The 22909-nt window shown below is 44.7% G+C and overlaps 1 protein-coding gene and 1 long non-coding RNA gene across 4 annotated transcripts in view; one reads left to right on the forward strand and one right to left on the reverse strand.

Annotated features, from left to right (window-relative positions):
• LOC140603800 (uncharacterized) overlaps positions 1-22909 on the forward strand; it is an 80367-nt gene that overhangs the window by 25823 nt on the left and 31635 nt on the right. The window lies entirely within an intron of this gene.
• The window catches only part of ANXA13 (annexin A13), a 50189-nt gene that overhangs the window by 6732 nt on the left and 20548 nt on the right, over positions 1-22909 (reverse strand). For 2 of the 3 annotated variants that reach the window (XM_072774383.1, XM_072774386.1), the window contains 8 exons: positions 22411-22486; positions 13150-13244; positions 9803-9973; positions 7095-7128; positions 6910-6989; positions 6325-6393; positions 5778-5879; positions 1156-1231 (listed from right to left, as the gene is read on the reverse strand). In XM_072774383.1, coding sequence (XP_072630484.1) covers positions 1156-1231; positions 5778-5879; positions 6325-6393; positions 6910-6989; positions 7095-7128; positions 9803-9973; positions 13150-13244; positions 22411-22486 — 703 coding nt within the window. Of the gene's footprint in view, positions 1-1155; positions 1232-5777; positions 5880-6324; positions 6394-6909; positions 6990-7094; positions 7129-9802; positions 9974-13149; positions 13245-22410; positions 22487-22777; positions 22898-22909 lie in introns of those variants that run through there. The other variant, XM_072774384.1, reaches the window with a different exon arrangement.

The raw sequence follows: 22909 nt of genomic DNA on the forward strand, positions 1-22909 counted from the left end.
AGGCAAGCACAGAAAGGATTTGGAACCTCTGAGTCAGGCTGTTAGTGGTTCTCTCCATCTACTTAAGAGATTCCTCTTTTGAGCCCTAAGGACAGTCATCCATGTGTGTTCAGTGTGGGTCAGGAGTGACACTAAGAATGTTTAGGCCTCTGTACATCACAGTAGAGGTCCTGCTAATTTGAATGCAAAATGAGTATGGATGAAAAAAATCAATTGCTGACATTGTTCAAAAAAATTTTTTAGCACCCTCCCCAACACACACACACACACACACACACACACACACACAATTTGGCGGATTGAGCACATTTTTTAACTTCCAGGACTGTTTTTTCAGTTCTTTCTCTTCTGGGGAATCTGTCTTTCCATTTCTTGTGCTATTTGGGTTGGTGCCCTCAATTCCTTGCCATACAAGCGTGGACAATGGACAATGCCTTCATTCCAGGGCTTGTGGAAAGGAAGGAGGAGCCTGCCAGACACAGCACCATGCCCATCTTTCTGCTATTTCCTGCCTACGGCAACCCCTGGAGAGAAGGTCGTGGTGTTTGCTTGGCACAGGGAAGATCTGGTCTCCCTCCACACTCTTTCTAAAGAGACCTCATTCATTCTAAATGTTGAATGGAACCAAATGGAAAAGAACACATGTGCAAAAACTTGTTTGTGGATTGGAAACCTGGCTGAACCACATATTACTCTTTGAGACCAGACAATGGTCCCAGGATATTGACAGATACTCTTGAGGACCTACCATCTTAAAGGGACTGTCCCGGATGCCGTGGTGCATTTCCCAGATGCCCTCTTCAGGACCGAGACTACCCATTCCAACTCTTGCCTACTGGCTGCCCACAGCTGAGTCCTTTCCCAGGAATGGCCCTCCAAGGAGTTGCAAATGCTCCTGGGACACAGCTGGTGTCCACTGGGTTGCTTGGTGTGGGGCACAAGGACCTGGTTCCATTGCCTCCCTGCTCAAGAGCTCTGTGAAAGACCAGCAAAGCTCCCACTATAGTGGCATCATGCTCACTCTCTCCCTTACCCAATGCTGCTTATTTGTGTTATTCCCAAACTATTCCCTAAAATCTTCGCACACGCAAACCTCTGATTCCAAGTCTGGTTGCAGGGAGCCTGACCTAAGGGACTCTCCCAGGTTTACTTTACCGAGAGTTAAGTAGGCCTTCTGCAGGTCTCCTGATGTTTCTGCTTCAATGGCCTCCTCGATGTCTTTATCGATGAGCTGGAGAGACAACCAAAGGCCGGCCGTTATTCCAGGTTCTGCTTTTGACTTTGGTACTCTTGAGGTCAGTTCTCTACAAAAAGAACTCTTCCAGGTTTGGTCATGCGGCTTTAAGGAACGAACCTATCCTGCCCCGTGCCTTACATGGCCAGGGATGGTTGCCTCTCATGGCTGATGACTTTTAACCTCTAAGGGGTCAGACAAGACCCCAGTGAGGACCAATCCCTTGGCCTTTTTGCTTATCTGTAAAATTGGGAGTGGAAGAAACAATGAATCTACACCGTAACAATAATTCATTACATCTATATAATAGTTTAGTTTCCAGTGTGTTTTTAAAATTCTTTTCACTTCCAACTTTCTAGGAGGCTGTGGTTGTAATCATCTTACCTGTACTTTTCTCATCCCCCGTGTCCTGGGACTGGGGACTCAGCACCTCCCCACAGTTTGGGTGAAATAAGAAGTAGAGGGTGTGAAGTTCATGATAAGGACCTGGTCTTATGCTCCTGATAGAATGGGGCTGCATGGACTGGAAGCCAGAGGGCTGACTACGTCAAAATGCCACTTTCCTTTGCTCGGGGGCGATTCCAAATGATCCTATATTCACCACCAGCTCACATATGACTCTGCACAGCATTACACGTTAGGTTTCTTTCCAAATATTTACAGAAGCTAAAGTTCAGAGTGGATGGTGACTGTTTAATGCCAGTCCCGCCTAGGCCAAATGCAGGGCAGGCAAATTAAGAAAAAGGATTGCTCTTTGTGGGGTTTGGGGAAATGCAGCTAAGCATTAGGAATACTAATACTTAATACTAAGCTTCTTTCTTAGAATTATTTTTTGAGGGTATGACACAATTGTTGTTCTATAAATAATTGGCCTTTGGGGACATACCAGTGGAGTGTTTGTAGTTTATTCTGAAAACATAAGTGAACAAAATATTCTTTGCAAAATGCAAGCACAATAGCTAGGGGTGGGGGGTGGGTTGAGATTTAATGAGGCTCTGTTGCTTGATTTCCTTGTCATGGTTTGACATCTAGGGGTCTTGGGTGGGTAATGGACCTAGACGATGACGGGGATTGGCGGGGGACGTTCAGTCCTGTCCCTTCCTTAGCTGTTCTCAGCTTCTCTTGGGTTTGATGTGGGAGCTGGTGTTTTGAAAGGGACTGGTCTCACTTTCCCACGAACAGGGTTCTTGTTCTGTAGACTGAGATTGCATTTCAAGAGGACATCTTGTTCACACAGGTCTGCGCTTACTAAAAAAATAATCCTCCCGTTAAACCGCTTTCTGTTTCTATTGTTAATGCTGGGCCAGAATAGTGCATTACATTCTCTGCAGAATCTCAGTGTGCAACAGATCAAAGCAGAAAAGCAGCTGTTCTGGGAGGTGGGAGAAGGGTTCTCTACCCCAGCCCTAGGCAGTATGGCCAGGCTTCTGCTTGCTTACTTGCTTTTTTTTTGGATTTTATTTATTTATTCATGAGAGACAGAGAGATATAGGCAGAGGGAGAAGCAGGCTCCCTGCAGGGAGCCCAATGCGGAACTTGATCCCCGGACCCCTGGATCATGACCTGAGCCAAAGGCAGATGCTCAACCACTGAGTCACCCAGGCGTCCCAGGCTCCTGCTTTCTATGAGTCTTTCCATCACACAACTTCAGGGGGCACTGTTCACATTGCCTCCTCTTCTCTACCTATCTCCTGCCCACACCCCCCTCCTGGTAGCTACTGAGGCACCTTAATGGAACAGGAATGGAAAACAATGGACTGGCCCAAGCTATCGTGAATCCCCTTTGCAAATGGCAAGCTTTTCACTTAAGTTACTGGAACACTTAATACTCAGGGGGCTCTTTAGACAGATCAGGTTTTCTGATCTTAGTACAAAAAACATTGCCGGGGTAGATTCCAGACAAGCCTCAAAGGCCTCTAGTTACCAGGTAGCACTGCCTGTAGGGAGATTATGAGAAGAATAGGGGAGACATTTCTCTCTTTTAAAACCGATTCACCCAAAGTGACAGCATTCCCACAGCAGAACCTAATGCCCTCTGGCTTTGGCCTCAGTGGTTACAGGGCTAAAGGCTCTGGAACAGGCCTAGGAACACCTAAAGTTAAGGGGAGCAATGGTGACAGGTGTACGCCCAGCCTGTGGGTATGCCTACCTACAATTTATATTGAGCTCCGTGTAGGGAACTTCCTTGAACTTTAGAGCTATGCAAGCCTTTTGTGTTTGGTCAACTTTGGACTGTTGATATTCTTGTGTAGTGTAGCAGAGCTGGGAAAGCTCTCTTGCTTGGCGAGGATTTCTGAGAGCGTCAGTAGTGAAGGCTCGGGCTTGGAGGGCAAATAAAGGGCAAACCCCTATGTTTTCATGCCAAAAATAAAAATTCAGCTCTGTGCCAGGACAACCTATGCCACATAATATACTCCTGTGATCTCATGCTAGCAGTTTATTGTTTTTAGTCAGAGACCCATGTGAAAACTCATAAGTTTTCATAAAACAGGGTCTAAAGATCAGGGTAAGCTCACAAAAATCAGTGATAAAGATCAAGACGAATGATGTTCTGGGAAAGTTTTTGGAATGATGAATAGGTAGTATTTTAGAGCTAGTTTCATGTAAAGAATCATTAAATCAACAAATCATCTTACTGTCTGTTTGAGCTTTATTTGATACTGTTGGTTCACGTAGGGAGACAACGGGCAGTCCTAGTGTTTAATGAGCACCTACTGTATACCAGGTACTAAGCACTTTACTTCTACGAACTCATTAATTAATTACTAACCCCATGAAGTAGGTACCATTATTTTCCCTCTCCCTTGAGGAGACTGAGGTGCAGAATCCTTAATAACTTGCCCAACGTCAAATGGCTAGAAGTCTAGAGCAGACCTTTTAAATTTTAACCTGCATCAGAATCACCTGGAAGATTCATTGAAAGCACATTGTAGGGCCCAAATTCCAGAGAATCTGATTCAGTAGGTTGAAGGTGGGAGCTGAGAATTCTCTCTCTCTCCTCTAAATAAGAGAATTCTCATTTTTAACGTTTTCAAGTGATACTGATGCTGCTGTTGTGGGATTAATTTTGAGAACAATTGACCTGGAGAGTATCCTTGCAGGCAGTCAGTAGTTCATGTACACACACACACACACACACACACACATATACACACTCACATGTATGTGTGTTACCATAGTAATCACCAATGGCAGCCATCCCCAGAAACTCCATCTACAGCCCCAGCCATGTGGGAAGAGGGTGTCTAGGTCATGGAGAAGTCTTCCAGCCCAGAGTCTACACAGTTCCAGGAGCAGAGGCCAAGGGAGTGCAGGGTCAGCTGGCTTTGATCATGACTCTGGGCACGATTTGAAAGCAGAGGGCCCTCAAGGCTTATATACAGTAATGATAAAATTCCTAAGCTTTATTGTCTTTTCATCTGCTGGCAACACATAGGAAACACTATTTTGAGTGAGGAGCAGCCAGCTCCAGGCGAGGTAGAGGCTGGGGCTGGGGAATCTTGCAGTGCTCATCCACTCTCTGCTACCGGCTTGCTGTGTGGTCCTGATAAGTTACAGATGGCGCCTTACTCATAACAGACTCGCCTTGTCCAGCACCAGTAGGTAACAATGGTTGCTCGGCCTACACACAGTATTGTTGGGAAATTGAAACGAGATACAGGGCATGGAAGTGCTTCGAATAGTTAAAAGCACTCTGCAAATATAAAATGGGAGACAACAAATCTGATACACTACAAAAGGCTTGCAATTCAAGACTGATTTCCAGGGAAGGACTCACCACTAAGTAAGTGCTTTGGGATAACGAACTCATCTTCTTGGCTTAAAATTATCATTAGATTAAAAAAACAATTGTATAAAAGCAGCTTATACATCTTTTCAGGAGTTTATCTGAGGCGTATGACATCTGTCGTGGGAGGGGTAGGCACTTCGTCAGCCCAACTGTAAACTGGAATAATAGTAGGAGAGAACATTTGTGTGCTTATCACATGCCAGGTGCTTTTCTGAAGCTTTTACATTTCTCTTACTCAGCTCCTGAAAGAATCCTAGGAGGGGGTGATGATAAGGATCATGGTCCCTGCTTTACAAATGAGGACAGAGAAGTTAGGTCACCCACCTGCCTGTGAGAGGATCAGAGTTTCAACCCAGATGCTGACTCTAAGGCTTTGCTCCACAACCTGACACTCCTCTGCTTTCCTAGCCCCTGTTGTAAAGCAGGATTTCCCAACCTTGGCACTGCATTTGGGGCTGGATAATTCTGTTGCGGGGTTTGTTGTGGTGCATTGTAGGATGTTTAGCAGCCTCCTTGGCCTTTACCTACTAGATGCTGTTAGCATTACCTCCCCAACACCCAAATGACAACCCCAAATGTTTCTGGACATTATCAAATATCAAAGGATATTTGATAGTGAGAGAAGCAAAATCACTTCTGATTAAGAACAACTGTGGTAAAAGACCCCCATTGTTCCCTATCCCTGATTTTGCCTTCTTTTAGAAATAAGCAGTTTTAGTGTGAACTCCCTTGCCCTAGTACTTGTTTACTTACAATTTGGTAAGCTTGAAAGGTAGCACGTAATTGCTTGTGGCTCCTCTTGGCCAGGACTTCATTGAAGGCAAGCTCATCGGTGCCCCAGCGGCCATCCCCTGCCTTGTGGGCCAAATGCAAACATTTTGAAAAAAGCCTGTTGCAGAAAGACTGAATATACTATTCTGTGACCAGGCCTCACTTACAGGAAGTTATAAAATATGCACCAAGTAGTCATGTTATAAGATATGCCCTGAATAGTCATATTCAAAGTGATCGACCAAGCACTTAAGGCTTCTACCCGCAAGTAAACTGCACATATTTACTTATATTATTTATGCCCTTCCTTGCTCCAAAATGGATCTGAAGTGGTAAACTCTAGAGTGCACGAGTAGGAACAACTCTTATAGGCTCACAAAGACCGTGTATGTGAAAAGTATTTTAAAGATCATGCTTATTTCTCAAGTAACTCCCATTTTTCATGAAATAAAAATTTGTTGAAAATAGGGCTAATAAATTTTTTAAAAAGGAAAAGAACTCGCTGAGACTGGCACGTCTGCACACTTACATCGTACAGATCTTTGGCATCCTGACCAGCTAGATCTTTGTCCACGTCATCTCCTTCATCACGATTAGCCTAGAAAAATTGACATTGTTATTAACCTGAGTTCCTGCTCCACCGCGGAAAACAAAAAGAGAAAGTCCTGGAAAGCTGGGGGTGATTTCAGAGGGGTGGGAGGAGATGGAGCCCGGCAAAGCTGCAATGCTGCTCTTTGCTGCCATCTTTAGGGCACATCTGATACAAAGAGTAGCTTCTGAGGCAACACCGTTTTCTTTCTTGTAGAAACCAGGGTCACTCACAAACCTTAGGGGCCTTAAAGCAGGATGAAGAACCCTGAGACTTGGTCATGGAAAGGCCTGGAGTCTAACCTAAGCGCTTTGTGGCAGGCAGGATTCCAAGATGACCCCGAGCAGCCCAGCCCCTGAATGACCCCCTTCCTGAGTGTGGGTGAGACCTGCGAATATAAGCTTTCACCCTCCCACCCATGATTGTGTTGTGTTAATATACAAAGGATATTTCACAGACATAATTAAGGCCTGTAATTAGTTGATTGATCAAAAGAGATATTCCCCTTGCTAGGCCTGATCTTACCTGTAGCAGGGACACCAGAATTGCTTTTAGGTTTCCACTTGTATCAGCTTTGACATCTGATTCAAGGCTCCTGTCAAATACTTGAGAAGAAGAAAAAGGGAGAGAAGAAAGCAGATGACTTCATTTCCCAGAGGTATTTGGAAAGGAACATTCTTTATCCAAAGTCAGAACAAAAGGTCACTTACACCTTTGGTAGGCTTCCTTAATGGCCATGATCTCCTAGGAAGGGTGATAAAAGAAAAATCAATACTCCAAGGTGGGGTTAATCAGTAGGAGACACAGATTCACACAGAGGGAAGTGGCCGGAGCCTGTCTCTGGATGCAGGATGCCTCCCTGACTTCCTCCAGAGAGGGCTACCCCGTGGCTCAGGGCCTAGCTCTGGGGTGGGTCCCTGGAGGTGTGAAACAGCCCCCCTCGTGCAAATGCTCCAAACCACACATGAGTTACCACATGTATACACTCTCCTTAGTTCAAAGCAAAGCTCCGACAGCTAAGCTAACATTGCACTACCTCCCTCACCCCATCTCACATCCCCCCTCACCCCATCTCACATCCTCCATCCCCCCTCAGGTGGCCAGTGTCACAACTTCAGTGGGGACCTTCCCAGGTATTTGTCTTCGCATTTGTATACAGATAGACGTGCTACTGAAAATCTATGGAGTTGCTTTGGGAATGTGTTTGAAAAGTGGAATACTGTGTATGTTGTTCTTTGACTTAACTGTTTTCACTCACTAATATGTCTTGGAGATCCAGCTTTGCTGATACCTAGCTGCCTAGGGTTTTTTAAGTGGACACAAAATGTTCCACTCCACAGTAAGCCACAGTTTATTTAGCCAGCTTCCCTGATGGATGGACATGTAGGTTGTTTCCAATTTTTCTCTATTTGAAACAAAGCTTCGTTCAGTAAACAATGTGCTGCGCGCAGGAGGGCAAGCTTCTCTCTCAATTGTGTGCTGGGAAGAAGTGCTTTGTATTTCAAGGACTCATGCTACCTAGCCCCATCAGGAGCTGCCTCAATTTACCTTTAAACCAGCAGTGTCTAAGAGCAGGTGTTTCCCCAGAGCTTCCCTGGCAAGATGTATAAGAGAGTCAGCGGGCAGGCCAGGGAGCAGGTAGGGGGGCAGTGAAAGATGAGGAGCCCGGGAGGCAAGGGGACCTAGGAGCTGGTGGGGGCTGACCACTCGTTCCCATGCATCTCCTCCTGTTCTCCTCCTTCCAACCTGCCGCCAGGATCTGCCTGAACCTGAGACCTGCTCTCTTCCTACTTTTCTTCCCTTTACTATTAGATCTATTTGATTAGGGGGAAACAAAAGAGCTTGTCTGTTGTTTGAGAGCAGGGCTTGAAGGAAACTAGACCAAGGGGGGAAACCACATGTGGTCAAGTAAGATTAGAAAAATAATAATCGGAACCTTCTTGCCCAGGCAGGCTGCCGATTGCCCCAATACTAGACGTCTCCTGGCGGGACTGCAGTGTTTCCAGAAGGTGGGAGATGTTGAGTAAGAACACTGACCCTTCCCTAAGGCTGGGCCCTGAATGGAAACTCCTTGAAATGGGGGGTTTGATGATCTTGTGCAAAAAAGAGAAGTCCAGGCATGCTTAGGAAAAGGGCTTTGGGGTTTAAGCTATAGCTTGGAGCATGATGGCGCTTTAAGAAACATGCTGGAGGGGCACCTCAGTGGCTCAGTGGTTGAGCATCTGACTTTGGCTCAGGGCATGATCCTGGGGTCCTGGGATCAAGTCCCCCATCAGGCTCCCCGCATGGAGCCTGCTTCTCTCTCTGCCTATGACTCTCCCTCTCTCTCTCTCTGTGTCTCTCATGAACAAATAAATAAAACCTTGAAAGAAAGAAAGAAAGAAAGAAAGAAAGAAAGAAAGAAAGAAAGAAAGAAAGAAAGAAAGAAAAAAGAAAGAAAAAAAGAAAGAAAGAAAGAAAGAAAGAAAGAAAGAAAGAAAGAAAGAAAGAAAGACAGACGCTGGATAGCACAAGCTGAGCAGAAGGAGTCAACCCAGAGTCGTCTGTTCTCAAGGCTTTTAAAATAGCATTTTAGCATCAAAGCTCTGTTGAAGCTTTTCCTTGCTGTCTGCTCCAAACACTACTTCTGTTTCCTACCTGGAGGCTCAAGAATGTTGGGACTCTGGCATTTTCCCTGCTGGACTTCCCATTCTATAGGACAAGCGGTTGTGGAAGAGAGAAGGGGTCTCCCAATAATGATTTGCAGACCCACTCTACTCTCGATGGATCCCTTGGGCCTCATGACTTCTGGACCCAAAGACGAATGGGCTTCTACTAAGGCCTTAACAAAGGCTCTTTTTAGCTCCTGAAATGGCAGCATGTGCCCCAGGGAACAAGGGGAGAAGTCTGCTGAGAGAAGCAGATGGAAACCTCCAGGAAGGTGCTGGCAGCCACCGGGGGAGTCACTGGGATCCCCTCTGCACCACCTGTCTCCAGGCCTCTTTGCAGTCCTTTTTGTACTCTATGCTAGATGACAGCCACGGACAAGGCAGCTGCACAAACATGCTTAGACCACTTATTGCATTACTCGTGCCAGAAGACCTGCAAAGTCAGGCGGGCAAGAGGAAAGTAGGATCTTGCCTCCTGCATATAAAACTATGCATTCCTTTTGGAGAAACAAAAGCGGCTTTGACACAGCTTTTCTGGAGGGATCTACTCTGTCAAGCCAGAGGCAACAGCACCAAGATTGACAGCCAGGAGATTTGGAGAAGGATCCCAATCTTGGCACGGGCCAAGTAGACACAGTTCTGGCCAGATGCTTGCTTATCCCATGAGTGGAATGCAGGGAGTAGCTTTCCTTCTGGCTGCTGCAACTGTGTCTGATGGGCATGTGGGTGCTCCCTCAAGGGCTGGGGCTGAGGGCTTGGCTGGAACTAACCTTATTGGTTCTCGTACACAAGATCTCGATGAGCACTGCCTCATCTGTGCCCAGACCTTTCATGGCCTTTTGCAGCTGCCGGGCATCGTACTCGCTGGGGCGGTCCAGTAGGGCCAAGGCTGTCTTCTCGAAGTTCCCACTCAGGTCACTCTTGAACACCTCCTCCAGGTCCTGTAGGAAGATGGCAAGAGCCCTGACTGGGGAATGGCCCAAAGCAGAGGGACAAGTGTTGCTCTCTCTATTGCTTGGCCTTAGGGTCAACAGGAAAACTGCCACGGATACAGTGGGGGAGAGAGCTCTACTGGCATGAGTGACCTGCTTTGGAGGACGCTGGAAGTAAGTCACCTTCCTATCCATCTTCTCCCGGAACTGGCAGAGAGGCAGAGAAGATCCCTTACTCAGGGTGGGAGACCCCGAAGATGAATCACAACAACAACCAGCCTTTGCTGGACATTTTGGGATTCAGAGGGCCCTCTCACTGATCTTCAGAAGAGTCCTGGCAGGAGATGTATTGGCATCATTCCCGTTTACTGACCTCAAAAAAATGAAGGGCTTGCCCCCCAGCCCCAACCCTTGCTCAACTAGAAAGGACCGATTATCTCTAGAGGGATCAGATAATTTGTCTTCAAAATGGGAATGGTTTTGAGAGTGAAAGGGGCAATGATAAAGTAGCAATCATTGCAGGGGCATAGCAGGAGTAAAAGGGGATCACCCTGGGCATGTCAGAGGTACAGCCACTTTGGTTAACTTGTTAAATCTGGAAAGGAACATACGTAGGAAAGCACTCAGGTAGGCAGAAGGAAGGAAGGACATGAAATGACTGTTTTTAGCAAGTGTCCATCATCATGGATGTTTTCTGGCAAGTGCTGTCTTATTAGAGGCAAACTGCCTGCCATACCTGTGTCTCTCTGACATGGGTTAATGATGAATGGGACATGAAGTGATGTTCAGTCTAACTAGAGTTGCCAACACCCCCAACTTCAGTGAAGGAGCTCAGAGCAAGACCTTCATGTACAGCTGGCCCCGTGTGGGTCAGACCACAGGACCCCGGAGCAGCTAGCATCTGAAGGACCCAAATTACAGCATGGAGTTGTTCTGGCCACTCAGCAATGCTGCATGATGGCTAATGACATGGTCACAGCAGCCGTGTGACTTTGGAAATGTACTTTCACCAGCTGTCAGTTTCCTTCTCTGAAAAATGGGAAGATAATAAGATTCATCTCTTAGGGTTTTGGGGAGAGAAAGCTGAGAAACAATCTGTTTCAAGTCCAAGCACAGTGCCTGGGACACTTAAATGTTTAATTAATGAGTATTATTATTATTATTATTATTATTATTATTATTATTTCACAACAAGAGGAACCTTCTAAGAGGCTAATCCATGTTACTCACATGAACCTCTGAGCTCTGAGCCTGGGAGAAAAACCTCAGAGATTTTGCCTTATGAGGGGGATCTGCAGTCTTATGTGGGGACCGTGGTATTACTGCCTCTGTCTTAAGGCAGTTACCCCATCTAGTGCTGCAATCATTACAGGGACATGAGAGGAATAAATGGGGCCCTTTGCTGAGCACTCTACAGTGTGGATCCACCCAAATATTGGTCATGTCTCTTCAGGTCAGATGAACATTATATAGAACTGCAGAGAAGTCCCAGCTGTCTACTCTTATAAGCCACAGGCATGAAAACAAATCCTTGTATGTTTACATTCTGCTTGGACACAGAAGCTGGCTCAGTATGTCTCAGCTCTAATCCTGGTTTTCTTGCTCACTAGTTGTGTCACCTTGGGATGTGTGTTCTCTTTGGAGCTCAGTTGACATGGGGACTTGGATTTTTCCCCTGCCAACATCTCCATGCTTCAGATGTTGATTCCAGATCACCTCCTTGGCAGTCTCAGCTATCTGAGACAGGTGTGAACAGGTGTGTAAGCAAAGATTGGCAGGCTGTTGGTATTGTGGTTTGATGCTAGAGCATGCCCACTTTCCTATTAGCAGAGCTCCTAAGTCCCCACCTCAAGATCAGTTACTCTGCTTTACATTCAAGCTTAAGAAGCCTGATCTGACTTTCCACATTGGTAGAGTGGGGGATAGACATGGCACTTGAGAGGCTGTTATACTTAGGCACGCTGACAACGATAAAAGTTCAATGTCATTCAATTCAGTTCCCTGCAGCTGAACTGAAGAGTCACTTATTTTCATCAATGTCATCAAGGAATGACATTGGCAAGCCCGATTGTGAGGAGAGAAGCAGAAAAACTATAAAAGCACAGCCAGGTAGGCCAGGTAGTGTGGAAATAAATAGCTCCTCTTCATGGCAATGTGTTCTTCAGAAGTGGATGCTGCCCTTGGAGTTAAAAGACTGGGATTGGATGTTGGTTCTTTTGCTTATTAGGTGAGTAATTTTGCGTGAGCTTCAGGTCATACAGAGGAGCCCCAGGTTTCCTCTCTATAAAATGGAAATAGCCATACCTAGGAGTGCGTCCCTTTACTGATATGTATGCCATCAGCCATCAGCTTGATTCTCCCAAAAGCTGGGAAGTAAGCCAAATGACCATTTTCATTCTGTGTCTGAGGACACCAGGGCCTAAAGAGATTGTTGCCTGCCCAGTGTCAAATAAATAAGAAAACCCATCTCTGTATCTATTTCTGCATAGTGATCGATACTGTAAAGGTCTTATAAATATGGATTTAAAAACAGCCTAATGATTAATATTCGGTTTGCATGCTAATAATTCTAATGACATTAAGAAAAGGTTAAATTGTGTTCATCATAAATCAATAAAGAAAATAGAAAGCCTAATGCATACTTATAGATTTCTATATATAACACCATCAACAACAACAAAAAGAAGGAAAGAAAAGACACAGAAAGAAAGAAAACAAGTATTCATGCTTAATGAAATGGAAGTTTGTGTTTTGTTTGTGTTTTTTCTTTTTAGTTTTCTGTCAAAACACTTATGAAGAATGTATCATTCTTGAAGGTCAGTGTATAGATGAAGAATTCTTGTATGAAGATCCACCTGTGAAAACTGGTTCTCAAGTCACTGGCCTACCAGTAGGTTAATATGTAGAATTAGACCAAAGGAGTAGAAAAATGGCAGAGGGATTAATTAGAAAAAGGAAGTCAATTTTCAAGAGGAGTTAAGGAATATTGATTTTATAGGCTATTAAGTTAACAAGGCAATTTCAGTTTCTCTGTGATCAATTAAAATTGTCAAGAATAGTTTCATCTTGTTTTCTCTGGAGCTAACTCAGTAAAGCTTTAAAGATATTCTCCACTGCCTTGGGAATGTAGAGAAAGCAGAGACCACCTTGGCCAAGGCTGTGCTTGCAAGAACCCTTGGAATCACCTTGCCATACGTTGCCTTGTACTTCTGCTTGATTTGTTGCCTCTCATCTGAAGTCCTGCTTGATAAGATCTCAATGATGGCTGCTTCATCAGTTCCTAAAGTGCAAGAGAAAGAAACAAGGTCAAGAGTGAATAAGAAAGAAGATGGAGGTTGATTTTCATCAATTCTCAGGAAGCTAGGGCAGTGGTCAGAGGCTTTGGGGGAACCTAGATGGACCCTTTAGCTTTAAAGTCTTGTGGAGAAGTATATTCTCATTCACTTGACAAATATCCATGAAGGCTTCACATTGCCTGAAGCAAAGTACTGGGCATTGTGGCAGAAAGAGGAATGAGTACAGCCTTAATTTCATTCCTAGGTCTATACTCAGGAGAGATGAAAACAAATGTCCACATAAAGCTTGCACACAAATGTTCATTGCTGCACCATTCATGATAGCTAAAAGGTGGAAACATCCTGAATGTCTGTCAACGGACAAATGGATGAACAAATGAGGTATATCCATACAATAGAGTATTATGTGACCAGAAAAAGAATGAAGTACTTTTACATGCTACAATTTGAATGAACCTTGGAACATCATGCTAAGTGAAAGAAGCCAGTCACAGAAGACCACATATTATAATTACTCCATTCCTGTGAAAGTGTAGGATAGGGAAATCTATAGAGTAGAAAAGTAGTGTGTGGGGATGGTGTGGGTAGGGGAGTAATAGCTAAAGAGTAGGAGGTTTCTTTCTGAGCTGATGGAAGTGTTCCAAATTGACTGTGGCGATGCTTTCATGTATCTGTGGATATATTAAAAACCATTGAATTGTACACTTTAAATGGGTGACTTATATGTTATGTGAATTTATACCTCAATAAAATGGAAAATCTAAAAAAAAAAAAAAAGTATAGTCTGTTCATTGGCCTCCAGGTACTTAAAACTGGGTGGAAGAGATTAAAATAGAAGCCCAAATTGCTACAAGCCCACCCATAAACTTGCCAATCTCAAGAGAGAAGTCCTAATAGGGACCATGATGGCCGTTTGCCTTGTTAAACTCCTATTATGCCTTTAAATGACATTCTTTCTAAAAAATTTTTCCCCCCATCCTCAAAGTAATACATGCTCCTTGTAGGCAATTTGGTCAGTACCAGAAGCCATAATGAATAAGAAAGAAGAGGGGAATATCCTTTTTAGAATATCCTTTAGAATATCCACAGAGACAGGATTGGAAAGATGATCCATGTGTAGCAGGTGTGGGAATGAGAAAGACTAAACAGCAAACTCTGATTTAGACTCTCCAGCCCAAGGGACGCCTGGGCAGTGCAGTGGTTGAGCATCTGCCTTCGGCTCAGGTCGTGATCCCAGGATCCTGGGTTCAAGTCCCACATTGGGCTCCCCAGAGGGAGCCTTCTTCTCCCTATGTCTCTGCCTCTCTCTGTGTGTCTTTCATCCATAATCAAATAAAATCTTAAAAAAAAAAAAAAAAGATTCTTCAGCCTAGATTCAAATCGACTTATCAACTGTATGATATATATGTCATATATATAGATATAGATATAGATATAGATATGCACACATACAACACTGACTCTTGAATAATACAGGGGCTAGGGGTACCAATTCCCCTCGCAATAGAAAATTCATGTGTAACTTATGAATCCCCCCAAATTAAGGACTTAAGTAATAGTCTACTATTGACCAGAAGCCCTACTGATAACATTAACAGTCAACATATTTTTGTATGTTTTGTGTATCATATATTGTATTCTTACAATAAACTAGAGAAAAGGAAGGGTTACTGAGAAAATCATAAGGAGGAGAAAAATACATTTACAGTACTGAAAAAAACTGCATACAATGGACCCGTTCAGCTCAAACCTGTGTTGTTCAAGGGCCAACCATATATGAAGATATCATTAAGTCATTAAATGTGTGATTTTGCTTACATTTTGTAAAGGACAGGGGCTGAAGGAATTGATTAAAAGAAAAATGTTATGTTATGTTTATAGGACTCAGATTGACCAAGATCGTGGAAGGTGGTATCTGAATGATTGAGGTTTGAAAGCCTGTTACAGAATTGAGGAGTTTTTGGCCACAAAGTCACAGTGAGAGTGCCACGTAAGGATGGAGGATTGGATAGATGGGTCTATAAACCCAGGAAGAGCTGAGGCCTCCAGAAGCAGGACAGAAGCCTGGGACAGGTCCCCCCTAGTGCCTTCAGTGGGGAGTATGGCCTGCCGACTCCTTGACTTCAGACCCTGGCTTCCAGGACTAGGAGACAATAGGTTAATGTTCTAAGCCACCTGGTTTGTGGTACTTGGTTACACAACCCTTTGAAACTCATATGCCCACTATCCTCAGCAGTATCTCAAGCCTTCAAGAAAGGAACCCGGGGCACCTGGGTGCTTTAGTGGTTGAATGTTTGCCTCCGGTTCAGGGCATGATCTCGGGGTCCTGGGATTGAGTCCCACATTAGGCTCCCCGCGGGGAGCCTGCTTCTCCCTCTGCCTGTGTCTCTGCCCCTCTCTGTGGGTCTCTCATGAATAAATAAATAAAATATTTTTTAAAAAAGGGAGAAACAAAGGAACCCCAAACTCTCTCTTCACAGCCAGAATCTGGAGAGTCCTGCATTGGCTTGTTCCCCTGGCCACTCCCTGGGACTAGCACATGCTTGGTCTCCTTTGAATGGAACTGAATTAGTTGAACTTGTGCGATCGCTCCTACCCAGCTGAGAGATCAGGATCCTCAAGGAACAAGAGGGGCTAGATGCATTTGATGCGTTTTGGTGGAAGGATTGGGAGGAAGAGAAATCTGGGTGGTGGGTGGCGGAAGGTGTGGAAGGAGGAGTTGCCTATAGAGAGGGGGAAGGAAATAAGAAGACTCAGTGTTTCTGCTGGCAAAGGCTAGAGGTGTTTTACCTCTGTCTAGACTCTGGCGCTAGTCCTCAGGGCAGGATGTGGGGAGACAGGGATGAGAGTTGTGTGGTGGTCCTGGCACAGACACTAGCTTTGTGTCCTCAGACTGTTCAATGAGTCTCAGGGATTAGTTCCACCTTTACAATTCTGGGAAGACCTAGCTGTTTGATTGCAAGTGGAGAAACAGCAAATTCTAGGATGAGTTCATCTCCAAGAATAGTAGTGATTAATTGCTGCCTAGTTCTGGTTCAGTTTGAGTGCTGTTATTTATGTTGTTCTTCTTCATTTTTTCCTACAGTTCCACCTTTGTGATGGGGATCCAGTTACTTCCCCTGTGATGTGTGTGTGTGTTTTTTTTTTTTAAACTTCTGAGTGCCAGAAATCTCACCTCAGAAGGGATTTCTTTTTCTTGTAAAACTCTCCTGAATCGGCCCCTTTCTTTCTGTGAGAGCTGCTCCTGCCCAGGTCCTGGGCCTCAGCATCTCAGGCCTGGAGCCCTACAGGTGTCATCCCTGGAAGGAGCCTTCTTGCCTCCCAGATGGCCCACTCATTATATAGTGTCAGCTAGGAATCTGGGGCTCATCCCTGGCTCCCTCTTTCCCCTCACCCCATGCCCAGTTAGTTACCATGAAGATGGCACTATTTCACTTCCTTGGTATCTCTCAGACCCATCCATTTCTCTTCACCCTCACCTCTGTCACATTACTCAGCAGAACCACCGATACCCAAATGGGGTTCCTGTGTCTCCCATACCTTTTCCAACCACATTCACTGTTCCCGGATTGTGCTCACTTATGAGCAGCTCACCTGGCCATTCTTTTCTATCAAAGCTTGTAATATTGGGCTCTTCAAGTCCAGAAAAGTCTCAAGTCTTCAGTGGGATGTCCGAGGCCTTTTGGAGTGGTTCCTACTTGCCTTTCAAAGTCATGTCCCTCCCACCCATTCTCCCAGGTTCTTCATAAACCATGTGAAGCTCCTAGAATAAGCAATGTTTTCTTTCTCACCTCCATATCTTTGCATGGGCTCTTCCCTCTACCTGAAACACCTTTGTCTTTGATCCTCACTTTCATTCCCGCTCTGCCTTTAGGACTCAACTCACTGAGCTTTCTTAGAATAGATGAGGCCTTCTGCTTTCTGTGTCCCTCACATGGCCTGTTCTCCTCTGTCCCATCTCTGCCGTGCCACACTGCAAGTTCCATGGGACAGGGGGGTTCGCTTACAGCTGTATCCACATAGAAGCCTCTCAATATTCATCAGATGACTTGTTGAATGCGTGGTTACAGTGGGATGGTTGTTTAAATGCATGCATATATGGGTGAATGAATGAATGAGTGAATGGAGACTTTTGCATAGCATTATGGGATACCTTGTCTCTGCATTGGTGTAAGCTGCATGTGCTACTTGGGTGGGCTCTATGTAGCAGGGACCAATTGGAAATCTTCCACTCTGATGCCACAGTCAACCCATAGCTGGATAATTCAGGAAAGTAAAAATTTTAAAAATAATACTTTTTAGATTTTCCTTCCTGGAATGCTTTAGAAAGTGAGACTGGAGGCCAGAGCAGTTCTGGGATGGCTCAGCAACAGCCTGGAGGTTAGAGGAGAGTCTGGAATGACCAGATTTCCCTCAAGCCCTTTGAATCTGGGTCTCGGGTTTATCCTGGGAGCCTTTCCCACTACCCAACCAAGAAGTGATTTACTGAACAATGACCTCATTTTACATTTCATAATATGTGTGTCATATAAGCAGTCTGTGCTGCTGAACAATTTCCTGTAAACATTTACAATGGTTTGAGGCACTGGGGCCAGTCCCCAGTGGTTCTGGGAAAGAGTTTTTAAAAAAAACAAGAAGGAACCTCAGCCCTGCCTGTGCATCAGACACTGCAGAGTAATTATACAGTAGAGGTCAGGCCCAGGGTGATAATCAGCCTTGGGAGTGCCAGAGGGCCTCCTCGCTTTTTCTCTCCCAGCAATTTTCTGGGAGGAGACTGAGGCTGAGTTTCGGCAGGATGGAGGCCACTGGGTTTGAAGTGCCCTCCACTTCACACCAGGGGCCCATGTGCCACATGAGTGGTCTAAGCAGTACGCTGGTGGCGGGGGCTTGGCTTCCCTCCCTGGGCTCCACATGCCAGCCCCCAGCAGCCTGGCTTAGCCAGGGGCTGTGGGCTTCCTAGTCCTTCAGTGCTTCCTTTGGAAATGGAGGTGGAGGGAAAGTAGAGGAAGCAACAAATTGGGAGAACTTTGGCTGCCAGGGAGGCTCATTGCTTTCACTTGCTCACTGTATTCGTTTCCTGAGGCTCCTATAATGATTACCACAAACTCTGTGGCTTAAAACAGCAATATATTCCCCCACAATTCAGAGACCAAAAGTCTGAAATCATGATGTCAGCAAGGTCACACTCCCACTAGAGGCTCTGGGGTCAAATCTCTTCCTCACCTCTTCTAACTTCCGGAGACTGCCTGCAATCCTTAGTTCTGCTTCTCAAGCATTACTCACTCTCTGCTTTGGCTCCACATGGCCTCTCCCTGGGTATCTGCTCTTTTTCTGCCTCTCTCTCTGTCTCTCTCTTTTTTTTTTATAGAAAGTTTCATTTATTTATTTAATTACTGCATCCAATGTGGGACTTGAACACGACCCCAAGATCAAGAGTCCCATGCTCCAGACTGAGCCAGCCAGATGCTCCTCTTCTGTTTCTTTTAAGGACATTTGTCAATAGGGCCCATGCAGGTGATCCGGGTTGATCTCTTCTTAAAGTCCTTAACTTAATTACATCTCCAAAGACCCTTTTCTAGATTAAGGGTCACAATCACAGGGTCTGGGTGGCATATCTTTGGGGGGGCCATTCAACCTGGTATACCCTCAGTGATGAAGAATAAAGGCCACTCAAGGGTGGGCTTCCTCACTGCCCATACTGATCTAAGGGCCTTTGTGGGGATTTTGGATCTCAGCTTATTGTTCAAAAGGAGCAGAGTAGCATATAATGAGAGCGTAGGAAGTGCCAAGCACTGTGCTGCCTCCTTATCCTCAGCACCTTTCTGTAACAAGGGATTATTAACCCCACTTTGCAGTTCAGAAAACTAAGGTCACAGCATCAGTATGTAGCAGAGCAGGGGCTCAAACCTAGGTCCAAAGTTCATTCCCATGCCTGGCAAGGGGAAAGAGAATTGGGCTCGGGGTCACAAGATCTGAGTCCTAGGCCCGGTTTGCATCCAGTGTGTCTTGAGTGGCATTAACCTCTGTGGATCTCAGATGGTCTAGTCCTTGTTCCCCAAAGCGTGGTTGCAGGACCTGTAGCATCAGCATCCCCTGGGAACTTATTGGAAATGCAGGATCTGAGAAACCACCTAGAATTACCAGTTCGAATCTGCGTATTAACACCCTCGTGACTCAAATGCACATTAAAGTTTAAGTCAGGAACTAGAACCAGGGTAATCGCCATGGCAGCTTTTCCTTCTGGAGCCTCTTTCTGTGTCTCTTTGAGGGAGAACAAGCTGCAGGTTCATTTTACAACAATGTAAAATTTCGGAAATGATAATAGGGGTTAGGTCTATGCACTCTTGGGTTTAAGGCATTCTTCTCAGAAGGCCCAGCAGAGGGTCACAGAGTCCCAAGAGGAAGGTCTGACAAAGAGTGTCAGTGTAGGGAGAAGAGTAAAAGGCTGTTCTGGGTTAACCAAGACCCAGACCATATGCATCATTAGGACCCTGGAAAGCAGGGGCAACAAATAAATAAGGAAATCTGTAACTTTTATGTTATTTGGAAAAATGAAATATTTTAGAATACATCATTTTTATTTTGAATTGTGTAGGAAGATGAATGGGTGGGGAGTGCTCATAATCTGTTTGACGAGTACAGCCCTTAGACCCACTGCGGCCCACACAGTGGATACGTGTGACTATGGAGGACATGAAGTGTGGCTGGATCAAATTGGAATGTTCTATAAGTATAGAATATACACTGTCTTTTGAGGACTTAATGTAAAAATAAAGGGTTGTCAAATATCTCATTAATAACTTTTACATTATCTGTTGAGATATTTTTGATATAGTATTGACTTAGCTAATGCATATTAATAAAATTACTTTCACCTGCTTTTTAAAAAATTTGACTTCTCAAAAATTTAAAATGACCTATATCACTCACCTTTGTGGCTATGGGACAACATGGCCCTAGACATATAAAGCCAGCCCTGGTAGGGCTGGTATATCAATGAGATGGGTGCACAGTCTTGAGGACAAATTTTGCCAATGATGAAATTTTGCTTTGGCTTACACTTTTTTTAAAAAAAAGGATTTATTTATTTGTTTGAGAGGTGGAGGAGTGGGGGATGGGAAGTAGGAGAGAGAGAATCCCAAGCAAACTCTCCATTGATCACAGAGCCTGACGTGGGGCTCAATCTCATGACCCTGAGATCATGACCTGAGCCAAAACCAAGAGTCAGATACTCAACTGATTGAGCCACCCAAGGTGCTCCTGGCTTGTACTTTTTAATAGAGATTGGAATTTTAGAATTCTAAACCTTCAACCAAATCACAGCTTTCTGAGATGGCCCTAGTTTTCAATCACCCCACCCTCATTTCCTAACTCTCTGAACTCGGGCAAGATATTTAACCTCTGATCCTCAACATTTTCATCTGTTAAGTCATTAGAAGGCAACTTTATAGCGTTGTTGAGAGGGCTACACAAGATGACATGTATGCGGTGATCAACCTAGCACTTGGCACGCAGAAGGTGCTCTACAACAGTAATCAGCACAACAGTGGTCCCACCTTGAAGCCTCATCCAAAAGGGATAAAAAAAACACAGATTTTGGCATTCAGTAGGTGTTCCATCTGTGCTTTTTGGACTTAACCCACTAAGTGGCTAAGAACGCAGGGATTTATCATTAACTGCAGCTGAGTTATTCCCACCCCCACTACACTCCTGTCTCCAACCCACATCCAGGTGTCAGGACCTCACTTGAGAGGCAGCAGGGAAACACCTGTGAGGCTGGCCCAGCCACTCAGCAAAACTCAGAACTATAAACATCCTGCCACTTCCAGGCAAACATGGCTCCCGGCAGCTGTTGTCTAAATACAGCATGAGCCAGGTCAGGATATGAGCGAGAAGCAGCTCCTCTCTGCTGAACTTTCCTCTGATGTCCCCCTAAACCAAGCAAGTGAGTTGTCATCCTTCATTTCCAGCTCCTTCTCCCTCTGATGTATTCAAGAACACTTACTATATAGAAATCCCTTTTACTGCTTTCCTACCAGATCTTCTCCAACCCTGACTCTCTTGGAACTTCTCCAACATTTCTTGGGGAAGACAGGCTATTTTATTCAGATAGTTGCTTATATTGAAGCAAAATATCTCTTAGAACTTCCACTATGGATCCCAGTCCTTTCCCTGGAGTGAGTCACACAAAGAATTTATGGCCATATTTGTTCTACCACAGTACCCATTCCTGGGAAAGTAAATCTTCACTAATTTACTTCTAAGTAAAAATCTAGCACTTGTTTTTGCAAAATGATATGCTGAGTGAAAGAAGCCAGTCATAAAAGGTCACGTACTGCATGATTCCATTTATATGAAATGTCCAGAATAGGCAAATCCATAGAGACAGAAAGCAGATTATGATTGCCTGAGCCTGAAGGGAGTAGGGGGTGGGGAGTGGGGAGCAGCTACTAATAGAAATGAGGTTTCTTTTGGGGCAGTGAAAATGTTCTGGAATTAATAATGATGGTTACTGATCCTGTGACTATACTAAAACCCAGGTTTCTGGGACTAGAAACTTGTTTCAACAGAGACCTCCTTGGGTCTCAGAGCCTCTCCTCATGGCCTTCTTTCTAGATGCTCTCCCCCTCATCTCACCTTGTTACTGGGGTTACCTTATTCCTGATCCTGATCTCTTTCTTGGCCATACACTTACCTTAGGCATCAACATAAATGGCTCCTCTGGTTTTGACCTTTGATTCTCGGCCTTGGTCCCAGTTTTATGTTTACCTAATCTACTTCTAGATGCAATCCCCAGATTTCTAATCCAGCTTTCATTAGCCCCTATTTCCCACCACCTCTCATGAAAGGGATCAGAGGGGCTTAGATGACATTAAGATTGCATGACTACACTCCTCATGAAGTTTCTTCTACCTCAAGGTCAAATTCAACGTCACAGTATCCCATTTTTAACTATCATTTTGAATATTGAAAAGCATTAGGATCTGATTATAGTTTGGGGATCTTTTACAAAGAGAACAACTAAAAGTAATTAACTTGGGTTAGCTTGGAATGCACATGGTCATCTTCCTAAGATCATGGGAAAGTTGGACATGAGATCAAACTTAATCAACTTCAAAAGTAAATTAAAAAACAAAATATATCTCATACCCATTCCTTTGCAGGCTTTGTTCAGCTTTTTGGCATCGTGATCCACGTCAAAACCATGATGGCTTTTCGCTTTGGCCTGCAGAAAATAATCGAAAAGATGAGTGGACAATATAGGCATTCTTGAATTATCTCTGGCTGACATTGGTAGCTACTTGGAAGATGACTAAGTCATCCAAATGAGAGACCAGCTGCCACTTTACACGTGGCTACATGTGGAAATCAGCTGGGGAAACTCTGGCCCCAGAGAGATGACTGGTACTCCTTGGAGCCAGCTGGCCCTGGATGACCATTGAGAATGGGCCCCTCTGTTCATAAGGACAATCAGCCTGGCCATCTCTGGGATGAGATATTTTGACATCAATCCTACCTTTGTGTGACTGCCTCTGAAACAGACAATAATACAGTGGGCCAATGTCCTGGAATGCTGGTTCTCCCCTTTTGCCATGAGACAGAAGTATATCTAGGGAATAGGTGTTGCCAGGCAGAGCTGAGGGTTCTA

This window comes from Canis lupus, chromosome 14 (genome assembly GCF_048164855.1).
Source record: "Canis lupus baileyi chromosome 14, mCanLup2.hap1, whole genome shotgun sequence".
Classification (NCBI taxonomy): Eukaryota; Metazoa; Chordata; class Mammalia; order Carnivora; family Canidae; genus Canis; species Canis lupus.